This window comes from Pterocles gutturalis, unplaced genomic scaffold, assembly GCF_000699245.1.
Source record: "Pterocles gutturalis isolate BGI_N339 unplaced genomic scaffold, ASM69924v1 scaffold38190, whole genome shotgun sequence".
Classification (NCBI taxonomy): Eukaryota; Metazoa; Chordata; class Aves; order Pterocliformes; family Pteroclidae; genus Pterocles; species Pterocles gutturalis.
In genome coordinates, this window is record NW_010139547.1 from 2,353 (window position 1) to 22,145 (window position 19,793).

At 35.2% G+C, this 19,793-nt stretch overlaps 1 protein-coding gene across 1 annotated transcript; it reads left to right on the forward strand.

Moving 5' to 3' along the window:
- The first annotated feature begins 368 nt into the window (after positions 1 to 368).
- SNX2 (sorting nexin 2) lies at positions 369 to 18,065 on the forward strand. Its single transcript, XM_010083370.1, has 13 exons — positions 369 to 540; positions 1,797 to 1,863; positions 2,070 to 2,113; positions 2,202 to 2,343; positions 5,600 to 5,678; positions 8,941 to 9,016; positions 10,290 to 10,403; positions 10,631 to 10,724; positions 12,495 to 12,700; positions 13,685 to 13,828; positions 16,515 to 16,595; positions 16,703 to 16,774; positions 17,592 to 18,065. The coding sequence occupies exons 1-13, from the start codon at positions 421 to 423 to the stop codon at positions 17,640 to 17,642; spliced, it is 1,290 nt and encodes a 429-aa protein (XP_010081672.1). The 5' UTR covers positions 369 to 420; the 3' UTR covers positions 17,643 to 18,065.
- The last annotated feature ends 1,728 nt before the right edge of the window (positions 18,066 to 19,793 follow it).

Below are 19,793 nucleotides of genomic sequence, written 5' to 3' on the forward strand. Positions count from 1 at the left end.
GCAAAAATTAAAATTGGACAGGTGCTGGAGATGCTTGTGTGGTAAAAAAAGGTTGTGTTAATTTTCACAATATCTTATGCAGAAATAAATGATTTATCACTTGTAACTACTTTAAAAGATTCTTTACCTAACAGTATATTAAAAAAAAATGAAATATTAATCTTACTGTAACCCATTATGCACTAGAAGCTCAAATGTCTCATCTAGTTTTAACTGTGTATTGCAAAAAAATTATCCAGCACAAACAGATACTATTTGCAGATTATCTTATTAAACTTGTATGTCATCATTTTTTAGTGTGTGTTTGTTATCTTTGTGATGCACATCCATCTCTATTGCACAGAAACTACTTTGCTAACTCAAACTCTTTATCTAGAAGCAACAGAAGAAGTTTCACTGGACAGTCCAGAGAGGGATCCAATGCTTTCGCCAGAACCTACTCCCGCAATCACTCCTGTGACACCTACTACATTAGTAGCTCCCAAAATGGAATCAAAAAGCATAACGGCCCCTGTGATTTTTGATAGATCCAGAGAAGAGGTATGCTATAAACTTATAAATTATGGAAATGTCTTGTTTGATTTTTGAAGTTTTTTCTTCTTTTGAAATTACAGTTCCTAAGTGTTGACTCATGGGATCATCCTTTGCTAAGGGGGAAGAAAATTTATTTTACATAGAAAGTTCAGTGTGAATTTGACTCATTAAAATGCCATAACAATGCATTACTTGCGTGGTTATATTGGAGATCTGTACTGTGAACAAATATTGTAAAAGTATATGTCGGACAAGCCATGAGCTTGATACAGGAGAAATGTTAATGATGTATAATAATGCTTACAAGCATGTAACACATTTCAACTTAGATTTGTGAAGCTGTTGTTAATGGGGAAATGGAGGGAAGCAGTTGTTAGCATTATCCTGCATGCTAACAAACCGCTGAGGCTGATGGTAGTTTTAACATTGCTGTTTACATTGTGTTCCATTCAAAGCCTGGGCCCTGTTGAATGCCATTCATTCAGGAGTGTTTTCTTACTAGACAGTGCCTCTGCTAAATGAGTTTGCAAACAAGATTTGCCTGTGCCTCGACGATGGCTGCTTCCCCAGATACTACAAGATACCATTTTATTGTGATTTTTTTTTCCCCCCTTCAGCCCTGGTACACTGTCCGTTTTGCCATGGTGTTAAGATCTCTATTTTTATCACATGTATATTACGTGAAAGATTACAAAGTTCTGCATGTCTAGATTAGAGCTCAGCCAAGTATCAGAAAATTCTGTTACTTTTCCCTTCCCAAGCTCTTCTGCTGCAGGTATCATTATTTAAAAGGACTATCTGTCCTTTGATTAGAGGCATATAGAAACATTGCAAATGAGAGTGGTTTTTGAACCATAGTATCTGCTGGCATTGGAGGAGTTACAATGAACATATCCCTAAGATAAATATTACTAAAAATTTTGAGGCCGAGAAGCCCTGAGAAAAAGCTACCATACTAAAAGCTTTTGCAGGAAGGCTTAAAATGAAAATCATAGAATCATAGAATCCTGTAGGTTGGAAAAGACCTTTAAGATCTTCGAGTCCAATCATAAACCTAACACTGCCAAGTCCACCACATGAACTTTGTTGCAGTGACAGTAACTGTCAGAAATTATATTCATTTAATATTGGGAAGTGGGTCTGGAAGGGTTTTTTAATTATGCAAACATACTGACTTTTCCTTCCTCTATACCTTTATCCTTATAACAATACATAATATGAATGCACATTACATTGATAAATATGACATATCTTTTTCCTAGATTGAAGAGGAAGCAAATGGAGATTTGTTTGATATAGAAATCAATGTATCAGACCCAGAGAAAGTTGGTAAGTTCCTTGAGCCTAGTAATTCAGATGGTAGACTATTATCCTTTGAAGACTATTCTGAGATTTTAGCATGATTTCTTAGTCAATTATCTTTTGGCAGCTTTTAGTATCTAAATGGAAAGCTATTTAATGTGTATTTTGAACAGAAAGTGTATGGACAGATTAAAATAAATTGCCTTAAGATAAGTATCTTAATTTTCTTACAGGAGATGGCATGAATGCTTATATGGCATACAAAGTAACAACAAAGGTAACTAGTGCAACAAATATTTGCAGATAACTTTTTATCATAGCTGAGTAGATGGATCAATAATTCATAATTAATTTTTTTTTTAAAGACATCGCTTTCAATGTTCCACAAAAATGAGTTCTCTGTTAAAAGAAGATTCAGTGATTTTCTTGGCTTGCACAGCAAATTAGCAACAAAGTACATGCATATCGGTTACATTGTGCCTCCAGCTCCAGAAAAAAGTATTGTAGGTAAGTGTAGTTCCCTTAAGGTTGTCACTTAAATGCTGTAATACAAATTAAGTATTTCAGTATCTGTTGGACTTGTAAAATAAATACTTTTCTGCACAAATATTACTTTACTCCTTATCAGGTGGTCCAAACTATTCAATATTCTTACTGTTCTGTATTTTTAAGCTTAAAGTTCAGGTTAAATGGAAAGATATGCACTGGCCTCTTCCTAACTCAGACCAGCATTGATAATAAGGACATTTGTCTTAATACATGGCCTTCTGTTTCTTATCTCTCATTCTTTCTTCACTGTTGCCCTTCAAGAGCTGATTAGTCTACCAAAACAAGGATGTTAAATGAAAGTTTATTTTTAACTTGTGCTGTTATCAGTTGCCTGCACTATACAGAGCTTCATACATACTCCACCTCTCTAATACTTCAGTCTGTTTGTTTTGGTCATGGTAAATGCTAAAACTGTTAGTTAATTCTTCTAAATTTTAATTCAAAAAATACTTCTGAGCAATGCTAGACTTCATGAATGCCTTGAAGTACCAGATCTTTTCTCCATGAACTAAGAAGCATGCCTGATGCATTGAAGCAACATCATTTTAATGAATTAATTAAGTAGTGGAGATTCTTTCAAAAAAAAGTAAACATACAAAAAAGTAAACCTGTTGAAGTCTTTTATCTTACCTGTATAAATAAGTGATTGGACCCTAGAAAGCTGTTTGATGTGTAAAAAATTTTTTTTCAGTAGTTTAGCCTGTAAAGCTACACAGAGCAGCAGCTTCTTATATAAGTAGGAATAGGCTGACTGAGTAAACATAAGCAGCAGAAAGCTTGGGAAAATCATGCTTTTAATTCTGGAAAAGCATTGCATTTTTCAGTCTGTAAGACTGAAAATTTGATCTGAATTTTCGGTAGTTCTTGAAAGTAATGTGTGATTCTGTAATAACCAATTTTTTGTGTTACAAAAATAAGTTTAACTACAAATGCTAACAGGGCTTGAAAGATGGAATGAGGCTTCTAGTCATGTCCTTTGGATGATACAACATTTAAGGCATTTATGACAGTGCACAATTACCTGGAAATATAGTATTTGCATCACAGTCAAATTCATCTGTAAGACAAAGCTCGGACTGGATTTGAGGTACCTCTTGAACAAAACCAATATAAGTATTGATATACATGGAACTGTGTAAAATGGTGGGACTCACTTCAGTGTAAGCAAGCACTGGCTGTCACTTCAGATCCTTGTATAAAGACTTTGTTAAGCTACAGGTAAGTTGGGAAAACTCACAGACTCTATAGGACATTTTCCAAAAAGCATGAAACTCCCGCTTTAAACTTCAACTTTAGAGCACAGGTGGTATTCACTTCTGTCAAAAAATGTGTAGTCCATACATTTCTAATTCTGGAGAAAATAAGAGGCTCTAGGCTGATTTAAAATGAGGCATCTTAAAGCAGAGAGTTGGCAAAACAGCGGAAAGTAAGATTACATATTGTATTTATGTCACACATGCTTATTTTTGAAGTCTTAATATGAAGTATACATTCACTGTTATGCCGTGTGTATGGTAAAATAGTCCTTAGTCTGTTCATTCTGTTACACTGTTGGTAACACCTGGAGTTTCAAGCTCCAGCTTTATTTTGATGATGGGTGGGAGAGACTGGAGAGACATTCATCCAAACGGTCTCACTACTATACAAACACGTGTTGGAAAATCATGTTTTCTGTTTTTAAGAAAATAATCTATTAAGTAATGGATCCTTTCCTGTGAGGGATTGAAGTGCTTGGGCCTCAGAAACTGCCTTTATGTGTGCATTTAAATAGGCTTATATTAGCAGAGAAAGAAAACTGAAATGATATCTAGAAATGACTGTCAACATCACAAGTTAGGAATTCCTCATATTGGTCATTTGATTATATATTCAGTTTTTTTCCCTATGAACTTATGTTGCTATCAGATTTGAAGGATCTTTTACATTAAGCTGCAGCATTTCACACTTTCTGCGGTGAAATATTAATGAATTGTAATACTCTAATGCTAAAAGATGAGATGTGAATTACCTCACCTTTGTTTGAATACTTTAATCCTTGTACTTAAAGACATATTTGATTTTACAGATAAATTAGTGGATTTACAGTTACGTTGCACTGTGTAGTACAGCTTGAAAAAAATGCCAATCAGATTTATTTTCATCATGTTACAGAGAAGGGAAAAATTAAGGCTTCACTGAGAGGTTAAGGGTCCCTCCTTGTTCCTGTAAGGATACTGTTTCTCCCCTCCGTGGGTTACTGTGTGAAACTTCTAAAGCCAGAAGGGAGATTGGGTGAGGAACAACTTTGGGATCTGTTGACCTGGCAGGTCACAGAGTACATATGTAGAATCTCAGAACTTTTAGCTGGAGAAACACAGAACTAACAGAGCAGGAATACATTACAGGAAGAAATAAGATGTTTGGACTGTATCATAATGTACCTCTCTTGTGTTTTAGGAAATGAGAATAATTCTGCGTGTTCAGTGTTTCATGGTGGTTTTGATAGGACTTAAGTTCCTAAACTCTCTGAGTTTGGGTCTTGAGCATGAAAAATATTGACCTCAGTCTGACAGTTTTAGATTTCTTCTGTTGCTGAGGTTGAATATATTTCCTGTACCACAATACATCAATAACACTGGCTCCCCTATTGTAGTTTTTTGGCCACTCTTGACTTGAGCAGCAGAAGCGATATAAAGCTGCATACATTTTATTCTGCTAATTTTATTCTCCATTCAGTTTGTAGTTGTTCATATGCCTCAGACTTTTCAGAGCTGGTTAGTTTGCTTTGGTTGTCTAAAAAACTTGTAGTTTTAGAACTTAAAAAATAATAGAATGAAAATACTGGTACTAAGCTTACTGATGAATAGGCTTATAACCTGAGATTTGTTTTCCTATTCTGCTTTATTTGGGTAGGTGTTTTCTTCTTCTGAACAGGAGTGACCAGTAAGGCTCTGATGTTCATTTAGATTGTCTTCATATATGCAAATTGAAACTAGTTTTGTATAACTTTCAGTCACAATTAATATTTACAGCAAATTGCATATTTCACAGAGCTGACTCCGCAAAACCATGCAGCATGCAGTATTGATCTTTTTTCTGTTTCTGTGTAGTGTTTTTCATTGTAATTTGACTTCAATACATAAACTTACGTGAGCTTTATCATCTAATCACATCAGTTGCGTTAATGATATATTTATGATAAAATAAAATCAGTATGTTGCCATTTTCTTTAAAGGCATGACCAAGGTTAAAGTAGGCAAGGAAGATTCTTCATCTACTGAATTTGTAGAGAAAAGAAGAGCAGCTCTAGAAAGGTAATGTATGTATCTAAAACTTGTTTAGCCTCTGAATGAGTTGTAATATACTACGTGGGCTCTGTAATTGGGGTTTGGGCCATCTATATATACATAGAGGGATTCTGAAGGCTGTATGCAGCTGCCAAATTTTTGTGTAGAAATTGAATGATTCCCATTAATAATGGGAAATGTAGCCTTATTAATTGAGACAATTATAGCTAACTCTTTTCAAACTAGTTGGTGCTTAAAATTAAGATTGCAGAGACTCAGTAAGTGAAACTTTCTTTACTAGCTTACTTAGGCATTTTGGGTTTAAGGAATTACGGCACTTCAGCAGTATATCTGTTCCACAGAAAATCAACTGTTAGGCAGGGAGATGGGTGAGAGAGACCTTCAATCACTTGGAAGTAAAATGACCTTCTGATGACTTACATGTACATTGATACAACTAGCTGAATTTTGGCATAAGATATATTGGTTCTCTGTCACCCAGCAGTGATATGCAACTAACATTGGTCAAGTATCTTTGACATGGAAGGGTACTGTCACTGATATACTGCGTCACTTCCCCTGTTGACATGGCTAGTAAAGCCTTTAGAAAGTAACTACCAGAACTTACACAAGTGTATGGGCTTAATTTTAGTGTGATTTTATAATATGCCCATTTCTATGAAGGAATTGCATCATATGAGAACAATACACCCTGTAACAGGTTCAGTTAAACTAGAAAGTTAATGAAAGTCAAAGGTTTAGATTGTATATTGAAAGACCTATCTAACAGATAACGTATGAAACTCTTGAACTTCTGGAGTTCCAGAGACAATCTTAAATTAAAAGTATCTCTTTCAAATCCTATTGCTAATATCTTTCCATTTCCTAAGTAAGGGGAGAACGTCTGAAATTATACTGAATCTCAAATACTAAAAGGTTGTTCTGTCTTAGTTATCTATTACTGAAAATTGGCATATAGCTTAACATTTGCCACTTAAAATTGTACTCAGAAGTTGCTGAAGTTGTTCTGCCACTTGGAACAGAACTGTGAAACACATTCTGGTTATACAAGTAGTCTATTGATAAAGGAGTGGTGCTGTGAGATATGAAGACTTGGAATCACAGCTGGGATTAGTGTAATTGGGCTTAGATAACTGAACCGGTACTTCCACACAACTTTAGATCTCTGTAATAGAGAGGACTAGTTTCCCTGTTGGTTGCTTACTTGAACAACAGAAGTAGGATTAGAAAAAGTTTAATTCATAAGCTTGTGTGCAAGCTTTAAGTGCTGCTTTTTCATTTATTTGTTAAAGGAGTTACACCAGTGTACCACTTCTAGTGGATTTTGAGCACTTCTCCCATTCTGGGGAATGGGCTTCTCAGGACTTTTAACAATATTGGAAAGGCTTCACAGTACATTCCATCTGTTAGGTGTTTTTTTGTGGTTTTTTTTGGTTTGGGGTTTTTTTGGTTTTTTGTTTGTTTGTTTGTTTTGTTTTGTTTTGTTTTTCAGAAAGACTACGAATATCTTACCTGGCAAGGAGCAACTTTTTTGTTTCAGAATAAAAAAAATACCTACTTACCAAGATGTTCAAATTATATTTAGAGGCAGTGGTTCTGTTGCTCTTGCCTAAACTTGAGGAAAAAATATTCCCCAGAAAGTCAGACCAAAGAAATCTGTTTCAATTTGCTCTTTGTTGAACCAAGAACTATGGGGAAAGTGGACAGGAAAGCAATATACCCTGTTAGTTAAGGTCGCCAAAATTTATGCCCTAGAACAGTGAACTTACATACTACAAGTCTGCCTGCCAGATGTCCTCAAGCACATTGCCAGTTGTCTCCAGTGAAAATGTTAAAAGTCTGCCTCAGAGTAAAGGCTATTCTCTAGCGGCACATTTCTAAAAAAAAATCTCTTTGGCTAGTTGCCACATTAACTTGTACTTGCTACTGAGTGTAGAACAAGCAAGGAGAAGCTGAGCAATCTAATGTATAAAATATTTTCACTGCAACCATTAGCTTCTTTAGGGAGAAACATAAGGATCTGGTGGGCATACCTAATGGAGGATGGAAAAAATACATGACATTTACAATATCAATATACTCAGGCTTTCAGTTAAAAGTCCCAACCCATATCACTTTCTAGGACAATTTCTAAGCCATCTGTGAATGTAACAGGGCTGTTCTGGTACTTTGGAGCTGAGGCTTGAGCAAAACTAAAGCTTTGCAAAAAGTAGAGTGTGCTGTTGATAATATTCTGTCACTGCATCTTAATTGGCAATAACACATACCTTCATATGGTCCCGTGAACTTTGAGGTACTAGATTTCTATAAAGCATTCATGTAAATGTCACACTTTCTGTTAATATATAATGTTAACATCAGTTATGACAAATTTGGAGCAGTTTTTAGATGAAAAATACTGTTGAAATTTCTCTATTTAACTCATATTTGTTCAATCAACAGTTTTTAGATCTGATCAGAAATACAGAAAATTGCACAGAGAAAGAGTTGCATTGATATTTTTGGGGAGTGGATGAGTTCTTTAGAACCAATATGGGTTGAAGGCTTCAGTCTAGCCAGGCAATAAATAGTTCATGCCTAGAACATAATCAACTCACTTCTCCAAGATTTCTTTTAATTCTAAAATAAGTCAGCGAGAATTACCTATAACAAAAAGCCTGTCTGCTGCACTGCGCAAGAATGTTTAAACAATCTCATATATTTTTTCTGGTGTAAAATGGCTATTATTAGAAGAGGAAGACTTCACTAAGCTGTTGAAAATATGAAGTACTGTATTTTACCACTGTGCAATATACAGTTATGGAAGGTCCCACCTGAAGGAGTTTTTGGTGTAAACAAACTATGTTAGAAACAACTGCCTGCACCTTTGGTGTGTTATGTTGTGGTATGGAGTGTATGGGGCTATGTTACTTTCAGGCAGCCAGGTTTTATGGCAGCCTTACTGGAGTAAGGCTTCAGTGAATGTTTCAACAGCTTAGTGGTCCTGGCTTGTAACTGTGTAGGACTTAGACTAAGTGTTTGTTGGAGGAAGGTGACAGAATGCATAAATATGAAGAATCTGCAGAGACACAGGATTGAAGGGACATGGAAACTGAACTATCATCTGACCCTTTAGAGGTGACTTTCTAGGAGTGTTCAAGCCCTGTTAGATAATGAGGGAGGTTGTGTGCTGCATTGTACCCATTCTTTAGATGAGGGACACTTTCCAGTGCTGTCAGGAACATTAAATCTGTTTTGTTATCTAATATTTTAATTTTTAAAATCATAGGTATCTACAACGAACAGTAAAACACCCTACCTTGTTACAGGATCCAGATTTAAGACAGTTCTTGGAAAGTTCTGAGGTATTGAAGTTCTTTTCTCCTTTTTGTTTCTAGGTATGGTGACCTACAAACCGATATTCTCTCTTTGTATTGAGAGCTAATCCCTTAAATTCATATGAAATCAAGTTGGATTGTAACCTTCATGGGACAGAATGCCAGAGGCTATTTAGGTAGTGGTGTGCCTGTGCCTCTGATAAAACTTAAGAGTAGTAGTGACCACAAGCTATTTGCTGTTAAGTGACTTCTCAAGCAAGTTGGTCTGTCCAGTTCTGAGTAAAGCTTGTCACCCATGGTGAAAATCTGTAATTGATGTTACTGATTGTTAAGTAAGATCAAGAACTAAACTGGCTTGGAAGCTGTTCTCTTGCCTCTTAGGAGTCCAGCTTGAGGTGTATTGGTAGGATAATGTGAAAACACTAGCAATGCTGCTGGCCGGGCTACATGTTTTGTGAATAGAGGACTTTAGTCACCTGTACTATCAACCTGGCACCTTTCACAATATTAAATATATTGTTAGAGATACATCATATCTCTTTATCAATGCACATAGTGGATTCACTGTAATACTGAACAGTCTTTTGGTCAATGTCAATATCTTAGTTGTACTAATAAGTCACAGAGACATCACTACTGACAAAAGCATCATTGATAGATAACTTACAGTGTATTTGTCAACACTGCTGACAGACAGACATCACAGGAAGGGTAAATGGTCTGACACGAACCACCTTGTATGGCATATTCAGACTAGCCTTAATGATATCAATTAAATTTAAGGTTTGTTAACGTAACCCTGAGGATTTCTGAGTAGCTAAGCAAATACCCAGTTCTCTTGATATGCATGAGGTAGGTTTTGAAATTTGGCCTATACTGAAAGGCAAAAAGACATCAACCTTTTGTACAGCACACAGTGCAAATCTTGTGTAACAATTAAATGTTTTACAGAATTTCTTTCATCTAATTTGTTGTAAGCTTTTCTGTTCCTGTAGTGACAGTTTATTCTCTGTAGTGTATAGGTGGCTAGTTAGGACGTTTGACTAGTTCATAATAACTTTGGACAAGTGAGTAGTTTGTTCCATTTAAATGTAAAGATGTAGAAGAAAAGTAAATAGTCTATATTTTTACGTTTTCCTCTGGAGAATGTAAAAGTAGTAAATCTGAGAAATTAGATTCCACCATATTGAAACACACAGAAGTAAAGAAAACACTATATCCTTTTCTTTCCCCCTTGTGCCCAGTTAAGCCTCCATCCTTTTAACCAGTCTGTTTGCCCTTATTTGTCATTCAATTCCAGCTGCCGAGAGCGGTTAACACCCAGGCTCTGAGTGGAGCAGGAATATTGAGGATGGTGAACAAGGCTGCCGACGCTGTCAACAAAATGACAATCAAGATGAATGAATCGGATGCAGTAAGAGCTGATTTTTCAGCTTGAATAATGAAACGAATTAATGAGCCTCAACAATTGCATTTTAAAGCTGTAGAAGTAGAAAATGGGTTATTAATTTGCTTATTGGCTTGAATTCTTAGCTGTATCAGTTGACCACCCTGGCAGTACATGGATAATTTGCTTCTTTGAAACCAGAAATGTTGTTGGTAATCTAATTTGTAATGCTTGACTCTTTCATCTTTTGTCAGTGGTTTGAAGAAAAACAGCAGCAATTTGAGAACCTGGATCAGCAACTTAGGAAACTTCATGCAAGTGTTGAAGCATTAGTCTGCCACAGAAAAGGTAACTTTACTTTTATGTGGCTGCATGAACTGAAATGCTTAGAACTTGAGGAAATGGTGATGAAAGAAGAGCTTAGTATGTCAGAGATCTTAACAGATTAATAGAGTTATTAATAAAGTTATTAATACAGTATTAATACAGTGTATTTTAATGCAAAAATCTAATTGTACCTTTCAGTTTAAACTGCTCTAGCGTTTTTGTATACCTGTTTTTAAACTTAATTTTAATCAGAACATGTAATTCCTAAAGATACTATATTGATTTAGCATAAATTTTTTTCTTGCAGAGATTCAATACCTTACCTAGCAAGTTATTCTACTACAATAGACATCCATAAATGTATGTCTAAGTCTCATGGCAAGAGACATTTCCTTCTGAACAAAAGTGGCTGCATAAATCCATTTAAACATATTTTGGTTCACTATTGCTCTGTTAATTGAGTTTAAGCTCTTAAACAGGAATTTACTATTCTTAATTTGGTCCACATAATGATACATCATCAAGTTACTGTTAAGGTAAACTTTTCTGGAAAGATAAGTAGTCTCAGGATATAGGCTTTTGGTTTTAGAGAGAAACAAAGCCTGTAATGACCTGTGCTGCTGTTTTGTCAAAGATTGCTTTCCATCAGATGATTTAAAAAAAAACCCAAACCACAAAAACTTTGATGTATAGTTCAACAAAGACCTTAAATGTGCCTTTTGACACTACCGTGTTATGTTAAAATATGGGGTCACCTTTCAGCTCTACGCTTTCAAAAGTACATGAAAATGTTGTAAGTTGCTTTCTTAAAACTCTTACCGGGATTTACTCTCTGTAGTAAAAGATCTTTGGTCAGATGGCCTCTAAAGAGTATTTTAAGAAGTAATGGAAAATTGAAGTATTTGTTTATTGACACCTGCTCATAGATTTGAAGTAGTGTGTTTTGTTTTTTAAGAGTTGGGTTTAAATTGTAATGGTTTTAAATATCTGAATACATTTTGCTTCTACAAACATTTCTGGTGTTCTGATGATTCCACAGAAGCAGCACAGTTGCCAACAAACCTGCACTTTTTTTCCTGAAGTAATTTTGGATTAAACATTTGTTCAAAGGTCCTTCATTGGACTTAACTTTGTACAAGACGACTTACATGGGATTTGATGACACAGTTGCACTAGTATTTGTTAATAGATAGCTCAAAACTTTACCTTCATAGATGCCAACCATGCTGGCATGTGTTGTTTTTTTTCTTTTAAGGTATGTCAGAATGTGGCGATACATTCTGGTATGCGCAGTTAAAGTGTACTTTAGTCAATAAAACGGTCCAACAGAAATAAATTCCACTCATGGGGGTGGTGGTTTTGTGAAATAGTGGGGGTTTTTTTCCACTCTGAACTGCATGGAAGAACTGTGCTGTAGACCTGCTAAAATTATTTTGAATTTGCTCAGTAGGTGACTTGGCTTTTGTTTTGTGGGCTTGCATTTTCTCTGAACTAGGCAGTTGGATAATACTGAAGGGACAGGTTTTTTCCATATCTTTTGCTAGACAAGGTAGGCATGACATTAACAGGCTCAGCAAAACATTTACTGTTAGAAAGGTTCTTTTGTGCAGGAGTTTTTCGCCTAAATGTGGTTTCATTGTGATCTCCTTGTGTATTTTATAATGAGATTTAGGAAATACAGCTTATATTTTTCATTTGGTGATAGGGCAGAAGTGTCTGCTCCACTGATACATGCTGCAGAGTAATGTAAAAATTAACTGCATTGTACTGAACATTACTCCTGTATTTCAGAGCTTTCTGCCAACACAGCTGCCTTTGCTAAAAGTGCTGCCATGTTAGGTAACTCTGAGGACCACACTGCTCTATCTAGAGCTTTGTCTCAGCTTGCAGAGGTTGAGGAGAAGATAGATCAATTGCATCAAGAACAAGCTTTTGCTGATTTCTATGTTTTCTCAGAACTGCTTGGTGATTACATTCGTCTCATTGCTGCAGTAAAAGTGAGTACTACAAGGAAAAATACTGATTTTTCTGTTTCAAGTCACATTCCTCAACTTGTAGATTTAGGGCAAAAGACTCTGTGTGTTTGCACACGCCATAACACAGTTAAGAGTAAGATTTCGCCTGAAGTAAAATGAATGCATCCATGATCAGTTATTCCGATTATAAAAATGGTTGTGGTCAAAAATGGGAATGGGTTAATAAGATCCATACAAAATGTAAATGGTGAACATCTTCTCTGAGCAGTACTAATTTTGCACAGTATTTGGGGACACCATACATTACTGTGTCTAAGCATACTGTGCTTGTGTCTATCAGGTTACTTTTTTTTGCCATATGTTCATACATTTTTGAGAACATAATTTGGCCATATTTGGTAGATAGACAATAGTTTCTGTAAATAAGAAAGAAATACCATTTGTGGATCCGCATCTCATTAAAGAAAATATTCACTTTTGATATAAGTCATGCTGTACAGCATAATTAGGTTTTGACATGGGAAGGAGTGTCTACAAATTTTATCCAGAAATATCTTTGAACTTGAAAGGTTGTTGGGAGTATATTTTTTTCCTTTCTTTTTTAATATGTATACTATTGTTCTGCTGCCTTAGTCTGTGGCTAACAAAAATGTATTGCTGAATACGCATGTCATCCATATGCATTAAAAGTTTTCTAGAGTCTGCATTTAGAGAAGTATTTGCATAATAGAGCACATTGTAGTGGTTGTTTTGGTAGTGTTTTGATGTAATGAGGAACATAAAAAGGTTTGGGGTGCTCTGAAAAGGCTTCTTTAGTACCGTTTTGTTTGTGGAAGGTATTGAGCTGTGCAAGCATGCTGTCAAATGAAATACAAGAAGACACGGTAGACACAGTGAGGTTTCTTTGAGTATACTTGTTCCAGTTTTACCCAGAATTACCAAAAAATAGGAATTTAGATAGCTCCAACAATTCCAGTTCTTTAATAAATTTGTCTGTCCTTACAGGGTGTGTTTGATCATCGAATGAAATGCTGGCAGAAGTGGCAAGATGCTCAGGTCACTTTACAAAAAAAACGTGAAGCTGAAGCAAAGCTCCAACTTGCCAACAAACCTGATAAATTGCAGCAAGCTAAAGATGAGATAAAAGAGGTAATGTTATCAGACATTATTTTGGAAATCAGACTTTCTGCATTAACTCATTCATTCTGCATTAATGCACTACTTTATACCATTTTTATTTATTAATCACTTATTTGCTGTTTTCCATATTTATTGAAATTGTTAAGGAATTTATTTAAATTATTAAGTATGTGCAATTGTTACTTATTGTAAGATCTGTAAGGCAGGTAATGCTGTCTCTACAGAGTCTGGGAGATGGGGGGAGGGGAACATGGACAAGTTAAATAATGCTTTTAACTGTTAACAGATAGCTTGGGTAGGCAGAGGAGCATCTCTTGGCTTATAAAGCTAAAATCCAGCTAAGACAACTAAGGGAGAACTGTTCCCATGTTTTCCTTAATTATACAGTATCTACCCATATATATATATATATTTGTATGTATATATGGTGTAATTTCAGTAAAAATAAGTCTAACATGTTGAAGTGTCATAATTTATACACTTTTTCTATCATGCTTCACTAAGGAAATTGAAGAGGTAGGACAACTTGATTATTTAACATTAATGCATTCTAATTATGCACCAGTATTCTCCTATTAAATAATGAGAGAACATCATTGCAGATTTCAAGCTCTCTTACACAGTTACTTTGTTTGACTTCCTCATCGGTCACTAACCATGTGCTGCTTTGTTTCTTCTGCCCTTCAATGTATTTTGCATATGGTGTTGAAGTTACTCATTAACTTGTCTTTCTTTTTCTTAAAAAAGGCCTTTGTTTACTGGGAAAACTTACTGTCATTCTTGTGTGACCACATTCTTGCTGGTTGCCTCTCTTGATGTCACCCATCCATCCACAATACAAGTGAGCTGGAACTCCCTGTTGAAAATACTTCCTGAGTATTGGAAGTAGTAGGAAATACTCAGTAATCCTTTTAGTGTCCCAATATTAAAAAAATTAATTATGTTTTTCCTGAAGGATTTCTTTTTCCTGCTTTATTGGGTGATTAGAGAAGGTTGTTAGTAAACTTACAATTTGAATGTGCTGACTGAAAGTTATTGCTGCCATTGAAATATGAATTCTGTAATAATAGTCCTTCTGGCAGAGAAATTGCAAAGTGGAAACCTATACAGTTTGAGCTTCATCGATGACTTTGTTGCTTTTTGCAGATATAAGGCCAAAGAATCGCCCTAGAAATACCTTATTAAATAAGGAGAAATTTCTGCTTGTCAGAAACTATAAGATGGCAGACTATTATCCAGTGATAATTCATATAGGACCTGGCATTTGGGCATGATGAAACTGGGATGTTAGATCCATTAGGCCTGTAGAGGCTTTCACTGAAGTCTCGGGCACCTCTACTTGCTGTGGTTGGAAGGAACAGGCAGTCTTAATCTACCTTTTCCTTGGCTGAGTTTTGTATTGTTTCAGTTATTAAATAGGTCTTCCGGCTGTTCTTCTGTGAAGGACATTCCATTCTGACTTATTGTGTAGCTTCATAAAGTACACTGAAAAGGCAGTAAGGGAACTCTGGAGAAATATAAACTAAAAATATAAATATGTAGGTATTTATTGGAACGTAGATGATGTTGTCACAATAGTAACTTGACACTGCACCAGAAAATGCTTTTGTGAATAAATAGCATCACTGGATTGATAATAGGAGTATGCTATGTATAAGTACGTTGCTTCGCTGCTGCCTTTTTCTGAGGAAGATAAGTGTTACTGGATATATTGGCTCCCATGACTTAGTTAATATGTTGAGATGAACAGATAACAGTTGCATTTTAAATACCTGTTAGCCTGCATGAGTGTGAACTATAAGGCTGGTAGCTTTTTTCACAGTATATCTACATAGACAGCCATCTTAAATTTAACAATATAATAGGTGTGTAAACGCAGTTATAAGGTAATGTAGACAATGATAATCTCTTATTGTATAGTTGTATGTCCTTCTCCATAAACTAAGGAGAAACACAATTTAGCGTCATGTAACATGAATGCCACGCTCTCAAATATGGCAAAACCCTACAAGCAACATCGCTTCCTCTGAATTTTCCTTTTGTGCTCTTTTTTGCCTGCAATAACTTTTCTACTCCTGCTTTCTGTGAAAACAGTTCCCACTGAATAAGAAAGTATGTGCTTTGGCTTGCCTAAGCAACATGCATTCTGACTGGAAAGCCAAAAAACACAACCACAATAGCTTTTCAAATGCAACAGAAATATTATAATCATATACTTGACCATAGGCAGAGATTAAGATTTAATAATCTCTTTTGGGATTAGGAAAGTACAGGGAACTAACTTTTGAGACTCTTCCACACTTGATTGGACAGATGGTCACAGAAAGCTTACAGATTTAGATTCCTTTTATAGTGGTGTTTGTAAAGGGAACAGCAGGTAAAGCTTTAGAGACCCTTTTTCTTTAGAAAACTGTTAAGTGTTTCTTAATAGCAGTACTAAGATATTTTTACATTTCATCTACAGCTAGCATTACTTTAGAGATACCATTCTTTTAACTGACCTGATGACCTCCTATTATACAAATTGTTACTTTGAAATTGTTATTGTAAGACTTTCCCTTAAGTATGCTAAAAACGCAAATAGGTCCTTTTCAGCTCTTGAGTGATTATCGATAATATACTAAGAACACATCAGATACTGATAGACTGAATGGACAACACCAAGTCTTATCTCTGCATGTCTTTCCTTTGCCAGTGGGAGACAAAAGTTCAGCAAGGAGAAAAAGATTTTGAACAGATCTCCAAAACCATTCGCAAGGAAGTGGGAAGATTTGAGGCACGTATAATTTTGTCCAAGTGAATGACAGTTTTACTTTAGAAAATATTGACGTTCCAAGTAAAATTGGTTAAGAGGTTAATATGCCATAATTTATTTATTAACAGAAGGAACGAGTGAAAGACTTTAAAACTGTTATTATCAAGTACTTAGAGTCATTAGTGCAAACACAACAGCAGGTAAGATAAATTTTAAGTTTTGTACAAGTTAACATTTAATACACTCCATAGTAGGTTAGTTTAAAAGACAGGCTTTAAATATAGCACTTTCTAAAACACAGAAAACTATTTCCAGTCTGTTCTGTATTGGAGAATAACATAGTGATTACAAGTTTCCTAGCTATCGCTGTGCTCCCTTGCACAGCTCTAATCCAGGGAAGCAAGGGAGAAGCTTCCTTAGGGATTTGGGCAAGTAGTGGGTCTTATCTTCTTCTGAAGCTGAAGTAATATTTTCACTTACAGAGTGGAGTAAATTGCAATGAATATGTACTTAGACTTACTGAACAGACTTGAATACTTAAATGTTTATTGCTCTTTTTTAAAGTATAAAATATTACTGTATATTGTAAAGCAGTAAAACTGTTTCCAGTGACTCAGAAGTAGACCATGTGCCCAGAAGAGCATCTGGAGTCTTTAGTTTGTTCATATTGAGAATATAACCATCCAGCTTTGTTTAAGTAAAAAAAAAAAAAAAAAGAGAGAGAGCAGTACCCTTATATAGGTAAGAATAGCAAACTGAACTGGAAAACAAATCCTGCATAACTGTATTCTACAGCATTGTGTTCAATGTATGGTAAAAACTCTGCTGCTATGAGCAGATTTGTGTATTTATTGTACATTTTCTTGCATTTTGTAATAATGTGAATGGATAATATGAAGCACCCACGTTGTTACTTTGTCCAGTGGAGACAAGTTTACCACCAGAAGAGGAAGTTACATGTGTTTTATTTTCCAGCTTTTAGTACTTAATAGTGAGTGTTTTTCCCTTCTCTTCAAGCTAATAAAATACTGGGAGGCATTCCTACCTGAAGCCAAAGCCATCGCCTAAATGAAGAATATTCCAAATCACAAGACACTCTGGATATTTGTCCTGGATAAAACTAAGTTCCACAGTGAAATCACTTTAAATCATCCAAATAAACCACTATATATTTTATGAATTAACATGTGGCTTTTTTTATATACTGCAGCATTTTATTAACAAGCTGCATGTCCTGACCCTCTTTGAAGTGGACTGTGGCATGATGTTCTGCAATACTTTGCTGAATTGAACACTATTGTGTCTTAATATTTGCACTAAAATGTGCACTGCAAGGCCAGAAAGCTGATATTTTTTGTTCTTTACAATACAATGTTCTGTAGTATGTTTACCTGATCTTTATGAGACATTGATTAATGTTCACTTAAACATTCCTGTACAAAATCATGTTTTTGTGATTACAATAATAAAGGGATGTACCTTGTGAAACATTAAACACTCTGGTTTTGTGTCTGTAGGTATTTACTGGTGTTCTTGGAAGTAGCATTTAGAACAAATTAAGATTGTATCAAAGGCAGAAACAACATTTAGTAAAGAGTGCTGGAGATGGTATTAAAGATCCACAAACAAGTGTTTCTGGCAAAATATTCTGTTTTTTTTTAATTCTGAATCTCTTAATTACTGGTATTCTTTTCACTTGAAGTTATCACTGCCTTGGTAAACTGTAATGCATTAATGCTCATAGGATCAAAAGACTGATGCTTGGGCAGCAGACAGGCATGAACCAAAATGTCTTCCAAGATTTTTACAAAGCTTCGGAAGGGTTAAGATCATCTGCATGGTTAAATACTGATGTCCTACTGGACTAATAAATCTCTTGTTGTCTTCAGTGGTCTTAGGATACAAAAAATCTTGCAATAATTCTTGTAATCAGGGAAGAAGGACAGTAGGTAATTCAGCTGAGTGCAAGCTAGTTGTAAGGGCTAGCATTCTGCTTGGATTTTCTTGAGTAGAAAAAATATTTATTTGTAAGGGCTGGTTATATCTTCTGTAAGAAATCAGAGCAACTAAACATTTTTGTGAAATACACAATATTAACATAGGACATGCTGCTTTGTCATTTTAATGATACACTGAGCTTGTCAGTGGTATATATTAATATTAATGGCAGATATTAATATTAACAAATTTTAGACAAAACTTAATAATATAAAACGGAAGAAAAGCTGTTGCTTTCAGCTAATCATAACACTGTAGGATAAGCCCAGAAATTTGTATTGTTTGTGGTCAAGCATACAGAAACACCCAATATTACTTCTGAACAGAATGGAAACCTAAATTCAGCTGGAAGATCGTACACTGATTTATGCAATTAAATTAGTGTAAATTTTCCAGAGTATTGTCTCCTGCTGTTTCTGTACAGAGTTCTGTTAACTCACTATTTCTAGGGATTTTCAAAGAAACCAGTACAGAAACTGTTACTTTAAAAAAAAAAAAAATTATCAAGCCTTTAACAAGCATCTTTTTAAACAGTGAAATGCTAAAAGGTTAAGCATGTAATACCTTTTGCATCAGTGTTAAGTCATTTCGCTTGTATCTGCTTTTTGAAAATCTCAAGTGTGCAACAGGTTTATGATGAAGAAACTGATCTAAGGTGTAACACCTTACTAAGTCTTGATTTTTGGCTTGCACAGTGCTAATGAAAGTTGACTAGCAGCTCAACGTTAAACTTCAGATTTGTTCCACTGAGAGTGAAAGTGGGTACTTCTAGAATTAAAAACTCAGTTTGGACATGCAGAGCTCAAAATGGATTGTTGCTAATACAAAAAATTTGTAGGTTTTTTTTGCGTCACAAGGTTAATTTCAACAGAAGACCCAGATCAGCTGTCACATTTGGCTAGCATGAAACTCACTGCTGTTTCAAGAATCTGTTAACTTATTTGGTATATAATCCCCTACATTATAAAGATTCAAGGTTTGCTTATCATCTTTCCTAGTACCATTAATATCCATGTTAGCAGATGTTTCTCAAACCAAGTGAGTGTAGGTGTTGCTGAACTATTTTCTCTGTGGAGCTCACTACAGAATCTGGGACTAAATTTAAGTGTTGTTTCCTTGAAACTCCAAGCCAATGTACCCTGAAGAATCATTAGCGTGAACAAAATTAATGTTTACAAAATGGTGAACTACATTTGGAATACCGTATGAAAGAACAGATGC

Bases quoted from the DNA above. Each gene is read 5' to 3' on its own strand.
- SNX2 (XM_010083370.1), top strand. From the start codon at position 421: ATGCTTTCGCCAGAACCTACTCCCGCAATCACTCCTGTGACACCTACT. The intron at 9,017-10,289 runs GTATTGAAGTTC...ATTCAATTCCAG, and splicing joins AGTTCTTGGAAAGTTCTGAG to CTGCCGAGAGCGGTTAACAC. The intron at 13,829-16,514 runs GTAATGTTATCA...TTCCTTTGCCAG, and splicing joins CTAAAGATGAGATAAAAGAG to TGGGAGACAAAAGTTCAGCA.